A 19,950-nucleotide genomic window follows, 5' to 3' on the forward strand; every position below is an offset into this window, starting at 1 on the left:
CTTGGTGGTGGCTCTGTGGCCTGGTGGTGGCTCTGTGGCCTGGTGGTGGCTCTGTGGCTTGGTGGTGGCTCTGTGGCTTGGTGGCGGCTCTGTGGCTTGGTGGTGGCTCTGTGGCCTGGTGGTGGCTTGGTGGTGGCTCTGTGGCTTGGTGATCGCTATGTGGCTTGGTGGTGGCTTGGTGGTGGCTTGGCTTGGTGGTGGCTCTGTGGCTTGGTGATCGCTATGTGGCTTGGTGGTGGCTTGGTGGTCGCTATGTGGCTTGGTGGTGGCTTGGTGGTGCTGGCTATGTGGCTCGGTGGCTTGGTGGTGGCTCTGTGGCTTGGTGGTGGCTCTGTGGCTTGGTGGTGGCTTGGCTTGGTGATGGCTTGGTGGCTTGGTGGTCGCTATGTGGCTTGGTGGTGGGTCTGTGGCCTGGTGGTGGCTCTGTGGCTTGGTGGTCGCTATGTGGCTTGGTGGTTGCTATGTGGCTTTGTGGTGGCTCTGTGGCTTTGTGGTTGCTATGTGGCTTGGTGGTCGCTATGTGGCTTGGTGGCTTGGTGGTTGCTATGTGGCTTGGTGGTGGCTCTGTGGCTTGGTGGTGGCTTGGTGGTGGCTTGGTGGTCGCTATGTGGCTTGGTGGTGGGTCTATGGCCTGGTGGTCGCTATGTGGCTTGGTGGTCGCAATGTGGCTTGGTAGCTTGGTGGTCGCTATGTGGCTTGGTGGTCGCTATGTGGCCTGGTGGTGGTTCTGTGGCTTGGTGGTGGTTCTGTGGCTTGGTGGTGGTTCTGTGGCTTGGTGGTGGTTCTGTGGCTTGGTGGTGGCTCTGTGGCTTGGTGGTGGTTCTGTGGCTTGGTGGTGGCTCTGTGGCTTGGTGGTGGCTCTGTGGCCTGGTGGTAGCTCTGTGGCCTGGTGGTGGCTCTGTGGCCTGGTGGTGGCTCTGTGGCCTGGTGGTGGTTCTGTGGCTTGGTGGTGGCTCTGTGGCTTGGTAGTGGCTCTGTGGCCTGGTGGTGGTTCTGTGGCTTGGTGCTGGCTCTGTGGCTTGGTGGTGGTTCTGTGGCTTGGTGGTGGCTCTGTGGCTTGGTGGTGGCTCTGTGGCTTGGTGGTGGTTCTGTGGCCCCTGTGGCCTGGTGGTGGCTCTGTGGCCTGGTGGTGGCTCTGTGGCCTGGTGGTGGTTCTGTGGCTTGGTGGTGGCTCTGTGGCTCTGTGGCCTGGTGGTGGCTCTGTGGCCTGGTGGTGGCTCTGTGGCCTGGTGGTGGCTCTGTGGCTTGGTGGTTGCTATGTGGCCTGGTGGTGGTTCTGTGGCTTGGTGGTGGCTCTGTGGCTTGGTGGTTGCTATGTGGCCTGGTGGTGGTTCTGTGGCTTGGTGGTGGTTCTGTGGCTTGGTGGTGGCTCTGTGGCTTGGTGGTGGTTCTGTGGCTTGGTGGTGGTTCTGTGGCTTGGTGGTGGCTCTGTGGCTTGGTGGTGGTTCTGTGGCTTGGTGGTGGTTCTGTGGCTTGGTGGTGGCTCTGTGGCTTGGTGGTGGTTCTGTGGCTTGGTGGTGGCTCTGTGGCTTGGTTATGTGCTGTTCAGAGTCCAGCATGCTCACCCTGGTATATGGTGCATCCTTAGGCTTATGTAAAACACTATAGTTTGGATTTTGTTGAAGTTGTATGTGTGTGTATGGTGCAGTTCCCAGAAGTCACTGTATTAGTGTACCTGGGACATTCTCATAGACCGGAACTGGAATAGCTGAATTTTAATGATACTTAGAGCACCCGAAGACCTGGATCACACCCCTCCCTCTCTCCTTCATTCTATCTCTCTATACTCTGTCTCTGTCTCTCTCTCTCTTTCTCTCTCTCTCCCTCTCTCCCTCTCTCCCTCCCTCTCTCCCTCTCTCCCTCTCTCCCTCTCCCCCTCCCTCTCTCCCTCTCTCCCTCTCCCCCTCCCTCTCTCCCTCTCCCCCTCTCTCCCTCTCCCCCTCCCTCTCTCTCCCCCTCTCCCCCCCTCTCTCTCTCGCTCTCTCTCTCTCCCTCTCTCCCTCTCTCGCTCTCTCCCTCTCCCCATCCCTCTCTCCCCCTCCCTCTCTCCCTCTCTCCCCCTCTCCCCCTCTCTCTCGCTCTCTCTCTCCCTCTCTCCCTCTCTCTCTCCCCCTCTCCCCATCTCACTCTATATCTCTCACTCTCTCTCTCTCCCTCTCTCTCTCCCTTTCTCCCTCCCTCTCTCTCTCGCTCTCTCTCCCTCTCTCTCTCGCTCTCTCTCTCTCTCGCTCTCTCTCTCCCTCTCTCTCCCCCTCTCCCCATCTCCCTCTCTATATCTCTCCCTCTCTCTCCCTCTCTCTCCCTCTCTCTCCCTCTCTCTCTCTCTCTCCCTTTCTCCATCCCTCCCTCCCATACCTGCTGGGAGCTTAATTAAAAAACAAAGGAGCTCAATGTAAAGGTCATTAACATGCTAATGCACAGAGAAGTAGGAGGTGATTTAACCGCTCGCTCCAGCCGTCCCCGGGGACCGAAGTGAAAGCATCTTTTTGATTTGGTTAATTTGTCCCTGCAGTTAGTAATTATAGCTAGGTGCTGACCTGTGATACTGATGCTAAGTTACGGTGCTCTTAACTCTATAGTACTTACCCTTTTACTCACTGTAATTGTTAGATCATTTCTGAATTTGCAATAAGAGTGGATTTAAATTGAGAGTGAATTGTAACTGTGAGCTTTTTGTAAAGTCCCTACAAGGGCCAACTACCCTTTCTTCTTTATCTGTTTTGCCAATGTCTGAAAACCTCACTGAGAAAGAGAACATATTCATTGTTTCTTTTTGTTGATGTCGGAACGGTCTAACAGGAACATTGAGATCCGTCCAGGAGGAACGGTCTAACAGGAACATTGAGATCCGTCCAGGAGGAACGGTCTAACAGGAACATTGAGATCCGTCCAGGAGGAACGGTCTAACAGGAACATTGAGATCCGTCCAGGAGGAACGGTCTAACAGGAACATTGAGATCCGTCCAGGAGGAACGATCAAACAGGAACATTGATATCCGTCCAGGAGGAACGGTCTAACAGGAACATTGAGATCCGTCCAGGAGGAACGGTCAAACAGGAACATTGATATCCGTCCAGGAGGAACGGTCTAACAGGAACATTGAGATCCGTCCAGGAGGAACGGTCAAACAGGAACATTGATATCCGTCCAGGAGGAACGGTCTAACAGGAACATTGAGATCCGTCCAGGAGGAACGGTCTAACAGGAACATTGAGATCCGTCCAGGAGGAACGGTCAAACAGGAACATTGATATCCGTCCAGGAGGAACAGTCTAACAGGAACATTGATATCCGTCCAGGAGGAACGGTCAAACAGGAACATTGAGATCCGTCCAGGAGGAACGGTCTAACAGGAACATTGAGATCCGTCCAGGAGGAACGATCAAACAGGAACATTGATATCCGTCCAGGAGGAACGGTCAAACAGGAACATTGATATCCGTCCAGGAGGAACGGTCTAACAGGAACATTGATATCCGTCCAGGAGGAACGGTCAAACAGGAACATTGAGATCCGTCCAGGAGGAACGGTCTAACAGGAACATTGAGATCCGTCCAGGAGGAACGGTCAAACAGGAACATTGAGATCTGTCCACTCAAGGTGTTCTTGAAGATCAAACCAGCCCTTCTATTCATGACCAAATGCTCTTTGGTTCACAGAGTTCCAACTTTTCATCTTTATCAACTGCAGAAGTTTACAAGAGAAGCGTTAAGTCTCTGTAACCTGGGTTGGACATTTCCAGTAGACTGTGTTGTCTCATACACACATGAGAGGACTGGATTGGGATGTGGCTTATCTGACGAATCCTTTGATAAGGGCGCTGCTGTTTGACAGCAGTGGAAAAATCTGTTGCCTGTCTTGTATTTGTCAAAGCCGTCCATACGGACGACCGCAATGCAGCATTTTCCATAAAGAGACATCTTGGTCCAGTAATATCCCAGATCTAAAAGAAAAGCCTATTTAAATCTACTGCAGCATTTAATAACACCCTTGGCCACTTTGTAGTGCACACATGTTCACTCATTAGGTGGATGTGGAGGGAGCGGTTGGAAAAGGCCCCCCCACCCCCCAATCTGCTGTTGCACCCTGGGAGCAGGCCTCAGAGTCTGCTGTTGCACCCTGGGAGCAGGCCTCAGAGTCTGCTGTTGCACTCTGGGAGCAGGCCTCAGAGTCTGCTGTTGCACCCTGGGAGCAGGCCTCAGAGTCTGCTGTTGCACCCTGGGAGCAGGCCTCAGAGTCTGCTGTTGCACCCTGGGAGCAGGCCTCAGAGTCTGCTGTTGCACTCTGGGAGCAGGCCTCAGAGTCTGCTGTTGCACTCTGGGAGCAGGCCTCAGAGTCTGCTGTTGCACTCTGGGAGCAGGCCTCAGAGTCTGCTGTTGCACCCTGGGAGCAGGCCTGAGAGTCTGCTGTTGCACTCTGGGAGCAGGCCTCAGAGTTCATTATAGTATCAAAGAGACATTTAAAAGAGTGGAGGGAGAGAAAAAAATGTGTTGAGAATAATAATTGAACGGAAAATCACTCAACACAGACAGCATCTGCTTATCATATAGGTTTTAGCGTCAGCCAGACCACTAGAAAGGTGTCCCTCCAACCTATGATGGCCGTAACAGAGTGTAGCCACTGTCTGCTGGCTGTCTCTCATTTTAACTTGTCAACACAATGGTTCACTGACCTCTCATTGGTTACATCCCAAATGGCATCCTATTGGACCAGAGCTCCATGGGCCCTGGGTGAAAGTAGTGCCTGTAGGCTGTAGGGTGCCATTTTGGGACACAGTTTTGGTTTTCTCTCTCTTTTTGTCTTCTCTGAGGTAAGACTTTGCTGTCTATCTCCAAATGGAACCTACGGGAGAATCATAGAGATCTCTAGTCAACTAGACATACCTTCACATACAGAGAAATCACAGATACTGTGTTGCCATCCATAACATTCTATAGCTGTCTACCATACAGTCACCTTAGGACCTTGTACAGTCACCCATAACCTGCATGAGGACCCGTCATAGCTAGTATGACATTTTCTTAATAATATATATTTAATATATAATAATAATAATAATACAAATATATAATATATAATAATATATATTGGTTATGCATTAAGTTACATCTTTATATCTTTACTTGATGAGAAAGTTTGACCCATGATATATGTACTTATATACTTAAACTGGGTTTGAGAAAGTCATTCTTAACCCTTAACAACAAAACAAATCATGACTATTTGTTTCCTAAGGTCTTCAATCTTGATAGAAAAAGGCACACAAATAAATGGGAGTGAGAGAGAAAAAGGCGAAAAGAGAGAACGAGAGAGAAAAACAGTGTGAGAGAGAGAGATTGAGAAAGAGACAGACCGAGAGAGAGATTAAACGTTGAGATGAAAAGCCAGAGAGAAAGCAATGATCTCAGTGGGGAGTCTGTTGTCGACCGTCCTTGGGGATTAACTCTCCATTCCTAAACAGAGACTGACTAGAGACAGCCAGACTCCTCGTGCAGAGAGAGAAAGAGCTGGGTAGCGTCCTGTGTCAATATTGATGCTGCTGGGACGTTGGGGCAACCCTGGTGGTGGGAGGCCACAGAGACGAATTCTCAAGCCAAATATCTTGTGTGTGTGTGTGTGTGTGTCTGTGTGTGTCTGTGTGTGTGTGTGTGTGTGTGTGTGTGTGTGTGTGTGTGTGTGTGTGTGTGTGTGTGTGTGTGTGTGTGTTGTGTGTGTGTGTGTGTGTGTGTGTTACCCGAGCAAACAACAACGTTATGCCTCTAACTTCATCAAAATGAAGCCTAATTATGGCAGTCAACTTGCTTCAGAAATAAGCGATGGGATTTAATATCAGTGAAATCGTGTGGGCTGGTGTGTGGGCTGGTGTGTGGGCTGGTTAGTCACCTTCATCACGATGTGTCCTGGCCAGTACTTTAGTCACCTTCATCACGGTGTGTCCTGGTCAGTACTTTAGTCACCTTCATCACGGTGTGTCCTGGTCAGTACTTTAGTCACCTTCATCACGGTGTGTCCTGGCCAGTACTTTAGTCACCTTCATCACGGTGTGTCCTGGCCAGTACTTTAGTCACCTTCATCACGGTGTGTCCTGGTCAGTACTTTAGTCACCTTCATCACGGTGTGTCCTGGCCAGTACTTTAGTCACCTTCATCACGGTGTGTCCTGGCCAGTACTTTAGTCACCTTCATCGCGGTGTGTCCTGGCCAGTACTTTAGTCACCTTCATCGCGGTGTGTCCTGGCCAGTACTTTAGTCACCTTCATCACGGTGTGTCCTGGCCAGTACTTTAGTCACCTTCATCACGGTGTGTCCTGGTCAGTAATTTAGTTACCTTCATCACGGTGTGTCCAGGCCAGTACTTTAGTCACCTTCATCACGGTGTGTCCTGGTCAGTACTTTAGTCACCTTCATCACGGTGTGTCCTGGCCAGTACTTTAGTCACCTTCATCACGGTGTGTCCTGGTCAGTACTTTAGTCACCTTCATCACGGTGTGTCCTGGCCAGTACTTTAGTCACCTTCATCACGGTGTGTCCTGGCCAGTACTTTAGTCACCTTCATCACGGTGTGTCCTGGTCAGTACTTTAGTCACCTTCATCACGGTGTGTCCTGGCCAGTACTTTAGTCACCTTCATCACGGTGTGTCCTGGTCAGTACTTTAGTCACCTTCATCACGGTGTGTCCTGGTCAGTACTTTAGTCACCTTCATCACGGTGTGTCCTGGCCAGTACTTTAGTCACCTTCATCACGGTGTGTCCTGGTCAGTACTTTAGTCACCTTCATCACGGTGTGTCCTGGTCAGTACTTTAGTCACCTTCATCACGGTGTGTCCTGGCCAGTACTTTAGTCACCTTCATCACGGTGTGTCCTGGTCAGTACTTTAGTCACCTTCATCACGGTGTGTCCTGGCCAGTACTTTAGTCACCTTCATCACGGTGTGTCCTGGCCAGTACTTTAGTCACCTTCATCACGGTGTGTCCTGGTCAGTACTTTAGTCACCTTCATCACGGTGTGTCCTGGCCAGTACTTTAGTCACCTTCATCACGGTGTGTGTCCTGGCCAGTACTTTAGTCACCTTCATCGCGGTGTGTCCTGGCCAGTACTTTAGTCACCTTCATCGCGGTGTGTCCTGGCCAGTACTTTAGTCACCTTCATCACGGTGTGTGTCCTGGTCAGTAATTTAGTTACCTTCATCACGGTGTGTCCAGGCCAGTACTTTAGTCACCTTCATCACGGTGTGTCCTGGTCAGTACTTTAGTCACCTTCATCACGGTGTGTCCTGGCCAGTACTTTAGTCACCTTCATCACGGTGTGTCCTGGTCAGTACTTTAGTCACCTTCATCACGGTGTGTCCTGGTCAGTACTTTAGTCACCTTCATCACGGTGTGTCCTGGCCAGTACTTTAGTCACCTTCATCACGGTGTGTCCTGGCCAGTACTTTAGTCACCTTCATCACGGTGTGTCCTGGTCAGTACTTTAGTCACCTTCATCACGGTGTGTCCTGGTCAGTACTTTAGTCACCTTCATCACGGTGTGTCCTGGTCAGTACTTTAGTCACCTTCATCACGGTGTGTCCTGGCCAGTACTTTAGTCACCTTCATCACGGTGTGTCCTGGTCAGTACTTTAGTCACCTTCATCATTGTTACATCTGGGATCCGGTCAGTTTAGACCAGCTCTGGGTTAATGTAGGAACCTCTGCAGAGTCATTAGACCAGCTCTGGGTTAATGTAGGAACCTCTGCAGAGTCATTAGACCAGCTCTGTGTGAGGGAGATGCAACCAACTTCCCTTTTAGGTCAAGCCCGAGCCCCCTCCTCGCTCATACAGACCAGGCAGGCTCACCCTCCCCCTCAAAGACGCGATTTCTTCAGAGGCCAAACTTGGAAAGGTATTAAATTGGGATTAGCTTCCCCCACACTGCAGTGCTTGTGTCATTCAAAGGGCTCTGTTTTGGAGAGCCGACCCTGTTTGATTGTGACTAGCAGCCGGAGTCTGAGTGAGGGGGCCATGCACAGAGAAGAAGTGGATTTAACCCCCGATCTGTGTATATACACACACACACACACACACACACACACACACACACACACACACACACACACACACACATACACACACACACACACACATCCCTTTACCCCAGTCCAGCGTTCACTGTTAATTCCCCTTCTTCAGTTCTTCAGAGAAGGCTTTACTTCTCCTACCAGCTTCAGTGAACCTCTCTCTCCTCTCGGCCCCCTCGCTCGCTCCCCTCCTGGAGAGGGAGGGGTCGGTTGCCATAGCGGCAGCGTCACACATTGGATATTCCGAACCGACCTCGTTGAGAATGGAGCTCAGGAGGCCCCAACGCTGGGGGAAAAAGTCTGGATTAAACTCCGGGACAATGCCGGACAGAAAGATTCCTCAAGGGACAAATGGGAATTACAGGCCCCGTAATAATGCAAGGTGACAGAGAGAGGAAGTGGGAAAATAATGTCCTACAAGATTAGCCAGTTTGGTAAAAGGGCAAGAGAAGAAGGGAGAGAATAGAAAGCAGACTGATTCCATCCGGATGGGGAGTTGTAGCACTTCCCTAAGTTGTATGGAAGTCTCCGTTTTTAACCTTTCACCTTTTAATTCCATTTGATTTGGCTGACTGGGATTCCGATATGTCTTTGGCCTGATTGTGACAGCATGCATAGTCTCGTCCTAAATCCTTTGTCAAGGGGAAGTTTGTAAACTATGAGAATGAACTAGGGCTGGTCGCTGTACTGTATTTAACGATATACCAGTATTGATGCATGGACCGATTTGGGTTTTTACTTTACTTTCTATAACGGTATTTGAATGTTTTGGTTTGTGAAATGTTTAAAGTCCATTTTTATAGTTTACTTCCCTACTTGAGTCATCTCTCTCAGCTCTCTCTGAGTGAAAGAAATTCAGAAATGTTGAATTGAACAGTATAAACCAATCAGAATGGAGAAAGACCCATTTGACATCACTTATAATGTATGTGTTACCAACCTAGGGTCACACACTACTCATAAAGCAAATGTATAACTTTTAAAAACATAAAATACCGTCCAATTTGTTTTAAATAGTGTGATAGTTTGGCCATATCGCCAAGCCCTAGTATGAACTGTGGAAAAAAGCATTTTAATAATGTTCTCCAGCTCTCTTTATTACCCACTCTTCTATTTTATTTCTCTCTCACAGCCCTTCTTTCCAACCTCCCCCCTCTCTCTCTCTCTCTCTCTCTCTCTCTCTCTCTCTCTCTCTCTCTCTCTCTCACACACAGCCCTTCTTTCCAACCTCCCCTCTCTCTCGCTCTCTCTCTCTCTCTCTCTCTCTCTCTCTCTCTCTCTCTCTCTCTCTCTCTCTCTCTCTCTCTCTCACACACACAGCCCTTCTTTCCAACCTCCTCTCTCTCTCTCTCTCTCTCTCTCTCTCTCTCTCTCTCTCTCTCTCTCTCTCTCTCTCTCTCTCTCTCTCAAACCCTTGGTGTACTCATCAGCCCTGAGGTGCTGTGATTTGGGGGCAGTGATATTACAGATGCTGAGCGCGTTATTAAACAAAGTCTCTGCGGGTCATTATCATACGAAGGAGTCGCCACGAGGCAGACGTCAGAGCCGGTTGTAATCCACACACACCATGGGGCATCCACCCTCCGCTCTGTCCCACCCCGGCCTCGCTGGGGCACCTGCCTGTAATATTCATGAAGCAGGATAATTGGTTTGGGACTCGGGACAGCATGGAACAGCAGCTGCCTGTGGGAGAGGTGGATGGTAACAGAATGTTCTGTAGATTCATGTACTCTGGCAATTGTTACTGATTGGACTATCGTAGCTAAATATATGGGAAACAGGAGGACCATTTACCCTGATATTGTATTTGTCAAATTGGTGTCAGAGGTGGGATCCAATGTACCGCAGTTCAGGCTGTATTTCTAACTGTCTGATCAAATGTTTTGTACATGGGAACATTTTATCCCTGTTCAATCTTTTTGTTGGATGATTGGTTGTCAAGATGTAATTTCTGGAATTCAAAAAGTCATAGTACTATGCTGCTACTGCTGCCTACCTATCAGGCCTTGTTGCGTTGCAAATGGATCATCTCGAATCATTTAACACTCTGCTTCCCCCTAAACCCCCACAACCCCCCCCAGTCGGGCTCAAGCGGAGCATTGCGGGGGGCGTTCGGCTGCGCTTTTACAGTTGAGCGGGTGTCAAAAGGCTAAGGAGTCGCAGGGGGTAGCCTGCTCAGCTAGCCAAGCACAGCCCTGTCCTACTCTGTCACATATAGCAAACAGAATGTTACCAAAACCTTCTTCTTTTTTTTGACGCTAGTCCGATGTTTGTTTGGCTGATTTACTTCAAATTCAGTTAAATTGTTATTTTAGAGCCTACAGGAGTATACAAGTATAAAATCTAACATTTATGATTGACATTATACTACATGCAGTAAATAGTAGTAATAATTGTACTGCTAAGAACAATATATCTGTAGTTGTTACAACCATTGGTCGTCACAAATAATTCAAGACTACTCCAAGCAATCTGTTCCAACTCTGGTCTCATCACCTATGGTTTCCCCTACTCTTGTCTCCCCAGGCTGTTTGCCACCAAGTGCAGTGGTTGCCTGGAGAATATAGCTCCTACTGAGTTTGTGATGCGTGCCCTGGACTGTGTGTACCACCTGGGCTGTTTCTGCTGCTGCGTGTGCGACAGGCAGCTGTGCAAAGGAGACGAGTTTGTCCTCAAGGAGGGCCAGCTGCTCTGCAAGAGCGACTATGAGAGGGAGAAGGAACTGCTCAGCTCTATGAGTCCTGACGCTTCAGATTCAGGTAAAAGTACAACTCTCCTTAAACACGTTTCCTCAGTGGTGCTGTACCCTGTTCCACAGACAGTGGTGCTGTACCCTGTTCCACAGACAGTGGTTCTGTACCCTGTTCCACAGACAGTGGTGCTGTACCCTGTTCCACAGACAGTGGTGCTGTGCCCTGTTCCACAGACAGTGGTGCTGTGCCCTGTTCCACAGACAGTGGTGCTGTGCCCTGTTCCACAGACAGTGGTGCTGTGCCCTGTTCCACAGACAGTGGTGCTGTACCCTGTTCCACAGACAGTGGTTCTGTACCCTGTTCCACAGACAGTGGTGCTGTACCCTGTTCCACAGACAGTGGTGCTGTGCCCTGTTCCACAGACAGTGGTGCTGTGCCCTGTTCCACAGACAGTGGTGCTGTACCCTGTTCCACAGACAGTGGTGCTGTGCCCTGTTCCACAGATGTGCGAGCTTCTCCTGTCTGTTCCTCTGGTTCTTCCTTTGTCCAAATAATGATGCAGCTTGCCAAACCAGTATGGTTAGTAGCACCATATGCTTTAGATACTGTGCAGAACATGTGGTGGTATCATTACAAACTGTATCTTCACTGATTTTAATACAGTAATGATGAATGACTTCAACTACTGTATGGAACTGTTGAAGAGATGGGCACCTGGCCAATAGTAGTGCACTATATAGGAAATAAGGAGCCTTTTGGGACATTATTTAACACCAGACAGGGGTTATTAAAACCCGGGGAGCTTAATTTAACATATTATGAATGTGTGTTTAATCAACAATTTAAGATCATTGATATTAAATACATGATCGGAGTCAAACATTTGGCTAAATGGAAGAAGTTGAAAGATAACCAATAACAGTAAGAAAGTCATGGAAATAATGAAGGGGGATCCATTGAATAGATGTAACAATGATTTTCCATGATATACTTTAGTGTGGATACAGGTCATTTGAAACGGTGGAGAGAGGTCAAAGAAACAGCGATGCTGTTTCAGTTCTGTCAACAACATCTGCTAGAACTCTGCTGAAACACACAATGTTCAAATTACTGTTGTCTTTTGTTTTTTTTTATCCAAAGAAGGCAAGACTTAAAACCTCTTAAGGATCCGCCCCTTTCCCCCCCCAATTTTTGCCTAAAATGACATACCCAAATCTAACTGCCTGTAGCTCAGGACCTGAAGCAAGGATATGCATATTCTTGAGACCATTTCAAAGGAAACACTTTGAAGTTTGTGGAAATGTGAAATGAATGTAACACATTAGATCTGGTAAAAGATAATACAATGAAAAACCATGCGTTTTTTTTGTAGCATCATCTTTGAAATGCAAGAGAAAGACCGTAATGTATTATTCCAGCCCAGGCGCAATTTAGATTTTGGCCACTAGATGTCAGCAGTGTATGTGCAAAGTGTTAGACTGATCCAATGAACCATTGCATTTCTATTCAAAATGTTGTATCAAGACTGCACAAAGGTGCCTAATTGGTTTATTAATAACTTTTCAAGTTCATAACTGTGCACTCCCCTCAAACAATAGCATGGTGTTCTTTCACTGTAATGCCTACTGTAAATTGGACAGTGCAGTTAGATTAACAAGAATTTAAACTTTTTGCCAATATCAGATATGTCTATGTTCTGGGAAATGTTCTAGTTACTTACAAACTCATGCTAATCGCATTAGCCTACGTTAGCTCAACTGTCCCTTGGGGGGGCCCCACCGATCCTGTTAAATCACCAGACAGCTGTAGACACCCTCTCCCATGCCTATCAATGCAGAGTATATCAATATTGATTATTTCCTTTTACAGTTCTATAACAGTATCCTCTGCACATTTATTTGAAAGAGAAATCTGCTGCTGCATGTAGTAGTCAAGGGTTAGTTCAACAATGTTTCATATGATTCAAATACTTTTTGGTTGTATTTCCTTTTTTGCAGAGAAGAGTGAAGCTGAGGAGCTGGACGGGAAGCCTGAGAAGGGCTCCGGGGGCCAGGGTAAGGGCAGTGATGACGGGAAAGACCCTCGCCGTCCCAAACGGCCACGCACCATCCTGACCACCCAGCAGAGGAGAGCCTTCAAGGCATCCTTCGAGGTGTCCTCCAAACCCTGCCGGAAGGTAACCACCTTACCGTCTGACGAAACCATACAGATCCTATCATTCACAAGAGGAAATGATGTCATAGACCTGCGTAGCTCTAGTATGTTCCAATAATGGCAACCATCTTGGTCAGGAATAGATTAAATTGGACTGAATTTAATACTGTGTCTTAAACAGCCATGAACTTTAGAGCCCATCCGAATTTAGGCTTTTCCTACTACTATTGTTGTGCCTTACCAAATAACAATGTGTCTACCACTTCTAGAAGATACTACTAAGATATTACTACACTTGTATTAAAAATATTGAATAAAATGTCATTAAGAATTTAAACAACTATATACACACATTTTTATCGACCATCAAAAGTATACTGTATTTTAAATACTTTCTACCACCTTTTACTCCCTCTGTAAGAATGCTTTACAAGAGGGGGATTAAATGTATCTGTTTTGACTTCTCCCCCCAGGTTAGAGAGACGCTGGCGGCAGAGACAGGCCTTAGTGTCCGTGTTGTCCAAGTGTGGTTCCAGAACCAAAGAGCCAAGGTGAGATCTACCTGAACGATGTCTAAAGGCTGCTCCCCAAATGAAACAGGGTCACTTTAATCACTTTAATAAACATTTCAACAGTCAACGATCAGGTTTTTAGGGCACCTTAATGCTACTCTATTCACCGTCCCATGTGGCATTAGCTATTCCCTACATGGTGCACTCTATGGCCCAAAGGGCTTTGGTCAAAAGTAGTGCTGTATATATAGGGAATAAGGGTGCTATTTGGGACGTAGCCTAAGATTCACTGAAGTATGAACCATATTGTCTATACATGTTGGTCAAGCTTTTGCGTCTGTTATTAACCAGCATTGTGTTTTATTTGTAGATGAAGAAGCTAGCCCGGAGACAGCAACAACAGCACGAGCAGCAGAACTCTCAAAGGCTAGGCCAAGGTAGGCTGCTCTAGTTGTGTGTGTCTGTATGTCTGTGTGTTTTGTGTGTGTGTGTGTGTGTGTGTTTTGTGTGTGTGTGTGTGTGTGTGTGGTGTGTGTGTGGTGTGTGTGTGTGCATGCACGTGTGTGTGTGCCCAAGAGGTGAACTGGCTGAGAGTGTGGTTTGGAGAGGAGATGGAACATGTTGTAAGAATAGGTGAATAGGTCAAGGACAGAAGAGATATTCACCTGTATGTCTCTGTCCTCCCTCCAGAAGAGATGTTCACCTGTATGTCTCTGTCCTCCCTCCAGAAGAGATATTCACCTGTATGTCTCTGTCCCCCCTCCAGAAGAGATATTCACCTGTATGTCTCTGTCCCCCCTCCAGAAGAGATGTTCACCTGTATGTCTCTGTCCTCCCTCCAGAAGAGATATTCACCTGTATGTCTCTGTCCCCCCTCCAGAAGAGATATTCACCTGTATGTCTCTGTCCTCTCCAGAAGAGATATTCACCTGTATGTCTCTGTCCTCCCATCCAGAAGAGATATTCACCTGTATGTCTCTGTCCTCCCTCCAGAAGAGATCTTCACCTGTATGTCTCTGTCCTCCCTCCAGAAGAGATCTTCACCTGTATGTCTCTGTCCTCCCTCCAGAAGAGATCTTCACCTGTATGTCTCTGTCCTCCCTCCAGAAGAGATATTCACCTGTATGTCTCTGTCCTCCCTCCAGAAGAGATATTCACCTGTATGTCTCTGTCCTCCCTCCAGAAGAGATATTCACCTGTTTGTCTCTGTCCTCCCTCCAGAAGAGATATTCACCTGTATGTTTCTGTCCCATCCAGAAGAGATATTCACCTGTATGTCTCTGTCCTCCCTCCAGAAGAGATATTCACCTGTATGTCTCTGTCCTCCCTCCAGAAGAGATATTCACCTGTATGTCTCTGTCCTCCCTCCAGAAGAGATATTCACCTGTATGTCTCTGTCCTCCCTCCAGAAGAGATATTCACCTGTATGTCTCTGTCCTCCCTCCAGAAGAGATATTCACCTGTATGTCTCTGTCCTCCCTCCAGAAGAGATATTCACCTGTATGTCTCTGTTCCCATCCAGAAGAGATATTCACCTGTATGTCTCTGTCCTCCCTCCAGAAGAGATATTCACCTGTATGTCTCTGTCCTCCCTCCAGAAGAGATATTCACCTGTATGTCTCTGTCCTCCCTCCAGAAGAGATATTCACCTGTATGTCTCTGTCCTCCCTCCAGAAGAGATATTCACCTGTATGTCTCTGTCCTCCCTCCAGAAGAGATATTCACCTGTATGTCTCTGTCCTCCCTCCAGAAGAGATATTCACCTGTATGTCTCTGTCCTCCCATCCAGAAGAGATAATCACCTGTATGTCTCTGTCCTCCCTCCAGAAGAGATATTCACCTGTATGTCTCTGTCCTCCCTCCAGAAGAGATAATCACCTGTATGTCTCTGTCCCCCTCCAGAAGAGATATTCACCTGTATGTCTCTGTCCTCCCTCCAGAAGAGATCTTCACCTGTATGTCTCTGTCCTCCCTCCAGAAGAGATATTCACCTGTATGTCTCTGTCCTCCCTCCAGAAGAGATATTCACCTGTATGTCTCTGTCCTCCCTCCAGAAGAGATAATCACCTGTATGTCTCTGTCCTCCCTCCAGAAGAGATATTCACCTGTATGTCTCTGTCCTCCCTCCAGAAGAGATATTCACCTGTATGTCTCTGTCCTCCCTCCAGAAGAGATATTCACCTGTATGTCTCTGTCCTCCCTCCAGAAGAGATATTCACCTGTATGTTTCTGTCCTCCCTCCAGAAGAGATATTCACCTGTTTGTCTCTGTCCCATCCAGAAGTGATGTCGGGTCGGATGGAGGGCCTGCTGAGCTCCTACACCCCCCTGGGGCCCCCTCAGCAGCAGCAGCTAGTGGCTATGGAGCAGAACGGCTACGGCACTGACCCCTTCCAGCATGGACTCACCCCACCACAGATGCCCGGAGACCACATGAACCCATACGGTGAGGACAGCAGCACAGAGTCAAGTCACACAGGCAGTACACACACACACACACACACACACACACACACACACACACACACAGTGGTCTAATTAGCTTGGTCACATTATGAATCATATAGGCTCACCTTATACTAAGAATAACATGGCATGGCTGAATACTCTGTGCCCTGGGAGATAATTCCCCCCCACCCCTGATATCAGGTAGTTGCATATGTGTGTAGCATATTGTACAATTGGCCTAAAGATTCCTGTCTCTCTGGTGAATTGGTATCCTGTGAGCCGATGGTTTTCAGATGGTTTTCAGGTCGTCTTCAGGTGGTCTTCAGGTGGTTTTCAGGTGGTCTTCAGATGGTCTTCAGATGGTCTTCAGATGGTCTTCAGGTGGTTTTCAGGTGGTTTTCAGATGGTCTTCAGATGGTTTTCAGGTGGTCTTCAGGTGGTTTTCAGATGGTCTTCAGATGGTCTTCAGGTGGTTTTCAGGTGGTTTTCAGGTGGTTTTCAGGTGGTTTTCAGATGGTCTTCAGATGGTCTTCAGGTGGTTTTCAGATGGTCTTCAGATGGTCTTCAGGTGGTTTTCAGGTGGTTTTCAGGTGGTTTTCAGGTGGTTTTCAGATGGTCTTCAGATGGTCTTCAGGTGGTCTTCAGGCTACAGCTTTGTCCAAACCATCACCGCTGTCTCATCTCCTAACACTCGCCCCAAATGATGTCATCCTTCACCAAACCCTTGGTCCTTACGACCCCCCCCCACACACACACACACGTACTGGTTTTATTGCTGCAAAGGCTAACCAATAATGTGTGTGTCTGATTAAAAATGTATGGGCCATCAAGCTGTCTCTGTCCTGATGTAATGGTGTCATTTAGATCCAAAGCACCAGCAACACCCAGGAGAGAAGACTCCTCGTAGCTGCAATTAAACACTGGTGCCATGGACTAAGAAAAGAACACGCAGTCTCTGGTTGTGTTCCCACAGTGTCCCCGTAACACTCATTATTTTCTGTTGTGTGCCATCTTTATTGAGGCTTTGGAAGCACTTTGATTCAGGTGGCAATAGGTGCAATCAGAGATATTGCAGCCCACACACTCCCCCATTAACAGTGAACGTTCATCCCAGCTGATTTAAAGTTATTGCCACGGCCAAACCACAAACATTAACAGTTTTATTTTTTTGGGGGGGGGGGTTGTTCTTTATCCGTTTAGTTTTTTTTTGTGTAAACAGCTCCCTCCCCCTGTCTGTTTATTTATTTGAGCAACTAGTTCACATAACCTCACTCATAGCTCTGTTTGTCTTTGCTTCTGTCTCTCTTCTCTAACAGGAAATGACTCCATTTTCCACGACATCGACAGCGACACGTCCCTCACCAGCCTCAGCGACTGTTTCATGGCGGCGTCCGACATTGGCTCCCTGCAGGTGCGGGTGGGGAACCCCATCGACCGTCTCTACTCCATGCAGAGCTCTTACTTTGCCTCCTGAAAGTCAACCCCGAACCGAAGGGGGTTGGGGATGGAGGGATGGAGGGAGGGAGGGATGGAGGGAGGGAGGGAGGCAGGTGAGGGGATACTCAGTACATAACTGTACAGCCATAAAACAAGCTTTTGCCTCAAGAAAATAACTGAAGGGAAAAACGGAAAGGTACCATGCAAAAAAAACTATAATCTCCACAGGCTTGTAGCCAGGAACTAAGAGAGAAGGACAAACTTGAAGACATAATTGGACACTTTTCCCCGTGTATTGGAGAAGCAGTGGGAACTTAAACTACAACATGGTTAAGAACGGTATTGGAGGGATTTCTGCGGGATGTTTGTAAAAAAAAAAAAAACGAATGTCGTTGCATCTATGCTCAGAAGAATACTTATTTAAGTCCGCATTTGTATATATAATGAAATGGGAATATTTGTTTGACCTGAATTCTAAAGGGGAAAATGTATATATATATATAGTCCAAGTCACTGATTTTGAAACGTCAGTTAACCAGTAGAGGACTCAGTCATCCAGCTATGTGTCCAAGCTTTATCAACGGAAACCTTCTCTGAGCATGTGTCCAAGTGAACCTTTCCTAAAAGCATAGATAAAAAAAATATATATGTATAACACCAAATTGAGTATATTACGATGTACAAAGTTGGTATATGCTGATCATGTTTCTTTATCAACACTACAACAACCATAAATCATTTTGATAATATACGTTTCACCATTAAGCTTCTTGGATGTGTGATATTAAAGAGAGTTTGTGAAAGACATGATTGGATTAAAAAAAAAATGTTTTGTTTAAGTGTATATAGTATATGTGGAACATTCTCAAAAACCAAGCAGTTTTGCATGTTGAAATGGACACCAATCTATTTATTAAAGGACAACATGCTAAGTGATACTTCAAAAATGGAAAAGCTTTATTTAAAAAGGCAAAGATCCCAGTGTAAAGTAGTGAGAAGAAGCATTATAATTCATTTCTGTCCTTTTGATTATGAAATTTATAGTAGTATTTTTTTGTTGTGTAAATTAGTATCACTGTGCTATTTATTTGTCACGAGCTGACTGAGATCTTGTCGAGAGTGCATTTTTATTGCTACAATTTGCTAAATTACCAAAGTTTGTTGGTACTACAAAATAAACTCTGAAAAACCCCAGTTCCTATTTCTTGTCTTCCTTAATATTCTTCTTACACATTTTTCAATGACATACTGGATCTGAGAACGACACATTTAAATTCATAACCTAAATGTGAAAATAAGGGTCATTAGATGTAGGCCTATTCAGTCCATTTTATAATCATTCATATGAAAGATGGCAATACATTGTTTCTGCACCATATCTTGTGAGGAAGAAGAGAAGAAGAAAAGAAAATCAAGCATATCTTTCAGTTCAGGTAATTAACCAACAAACACTAACATTGGAGGAGTAATAACAAATGACAGATCAATGACAGTATGTTTGCACAAGGTGCTCTGTTCCCCCCATGGTGGTTCTCTGACCCAGGTCAACCCTGACAATAAGAGCCTGAGACGCTTTAAGAGAAACTATGGCCCTCAGACATGGTATGTTACCCATGGGGCCTTGCATAATCAGGACAGGCTAATAGCTGCCTCTACAGAGAATGATCGCTAAAAGATGAGCCTTCTCATAAGCCCCACACGGACCAACTGTGGGCAGGGAACCGGCAGCGTTTCATCACTGACTAGGGAATCCGGGGGGGCGAGAGGTCAGGACAGCTGTTTATTAAACTCACTTTGTAATGGTGGTCTCGTGAGGACCATAAACTAACCCACGACATGGCCTCGTGTTGAGGCCCTCTGTGGCCAGGCTAGGCTAGGTTTAGTTTTATTAGGATCCCCGTTAGCTCTGGCTTGGCTTCCTGAACTCGTTAGGAACTCGCCTTTCATCTCATATTAATCAGTCTATGACAAACAGAAAGTGTTTTTGTTAAAAAAATCTCTGAATTATTTTAGATTACTAGATGAAATTCGATCTGTGAATGTGCTAAAGCGATGAAACCACTCTTTCCTGCTGCGTTACGATGTAAGGATTCCAGGCATATGCCATTGTTAGTGGCTGTGAAGTAGGGTTCAACCAGGACTTGATGGACAGTCTGAAGAGCGAATGAAATGGTAGGAGGACATCGCAGCTTCGGGTGGTGTCAGATTTCACATCTTGCTTCATACAGGCAGAAGAGACATACTCCTGTGTCTGGGAGAATCAGGGCTACAGTTCAATGCAAGCCATTTCCATCTATGGTTTCCACAAATTGATTTATAGCTGAAAATGTCGGTCAGAACCGGTACCAAAACCATGTCCCCTAAACAGGGAATTTTACTTCGAATTAGGTTTTAAGGTGCTCTAAAATCTTGTCACATAGTTTTTTTAATGTAATTTATCTTGTTTTAGTAATTTTTCAGCTGAGCAGTCTGACTTGTTTGCCACCTTTTATAGCATCATGTGTTTGAACCATAAACATTTTCAATTCATCATCGATCCAGAGGGTTCTAATAGTTCTCACAGTTAGTTTCTTAACAGCTGCATGTTTGTCACACAATTGGCAAGAATAATTGTATAAATCTCTATAAAATGTGCTGCATCTGGATTCT

General features: G+C 46.7%; 1 protein-coding gene across 1 annotated transcript in view; it reads left to right on the forward strand.

The window, feature by feature from the left end:
- LOC106571993 (LIM homeobox transcription factor 1-beta) overlaps positions 1-18,495 on the forward strand; it is a 98,650-nt gene extending 80,155 nt beyond the window's left edge. The window contains exons 3-8 of the mRNA XM_014145671.2: positions 10,585-10,817; positions 12,749-12,927; positions 13,379-13,456; positions 13,788-13,854; positions 15,698-15,862; positions 17,181-18,495. Coding sequence (XP_014001146.1) covers positions 10,585-10,817; positions 12,749-12,927; positions 13,379-13,456; positions 13,788-13,854; positions 15,698-15,862; positions 17,181-17,338 — 880 coding nt within the window. The 3' untranslated portion in view covers positions 17,339-18,495. The remainder of the gene's footprint in view (positions 1-10,584; positions 10,818-12,748; positions 12,928-13,378; positions 13,457-13,787; positions 13,855-15,697; positions 15,863-17,180) is intronic.
- Positions 18,496-19,950: the final 1,455 nt, after the last annotated feature.

This window comes from Salmo salar, chromosome ssa01 (assembly GCF_905237065.1).
Source record: "Salmo salar chromosome ssa01, Ssal_v3.1, whole genome shotgun sequence".
Taxonomy (NCBI): domain Eukaryota; kingdom Metazoa; phylum Chordata; class Actinopteri; order Salmoniformes; family Salmonidae; genus Salmo; species Salmo salar.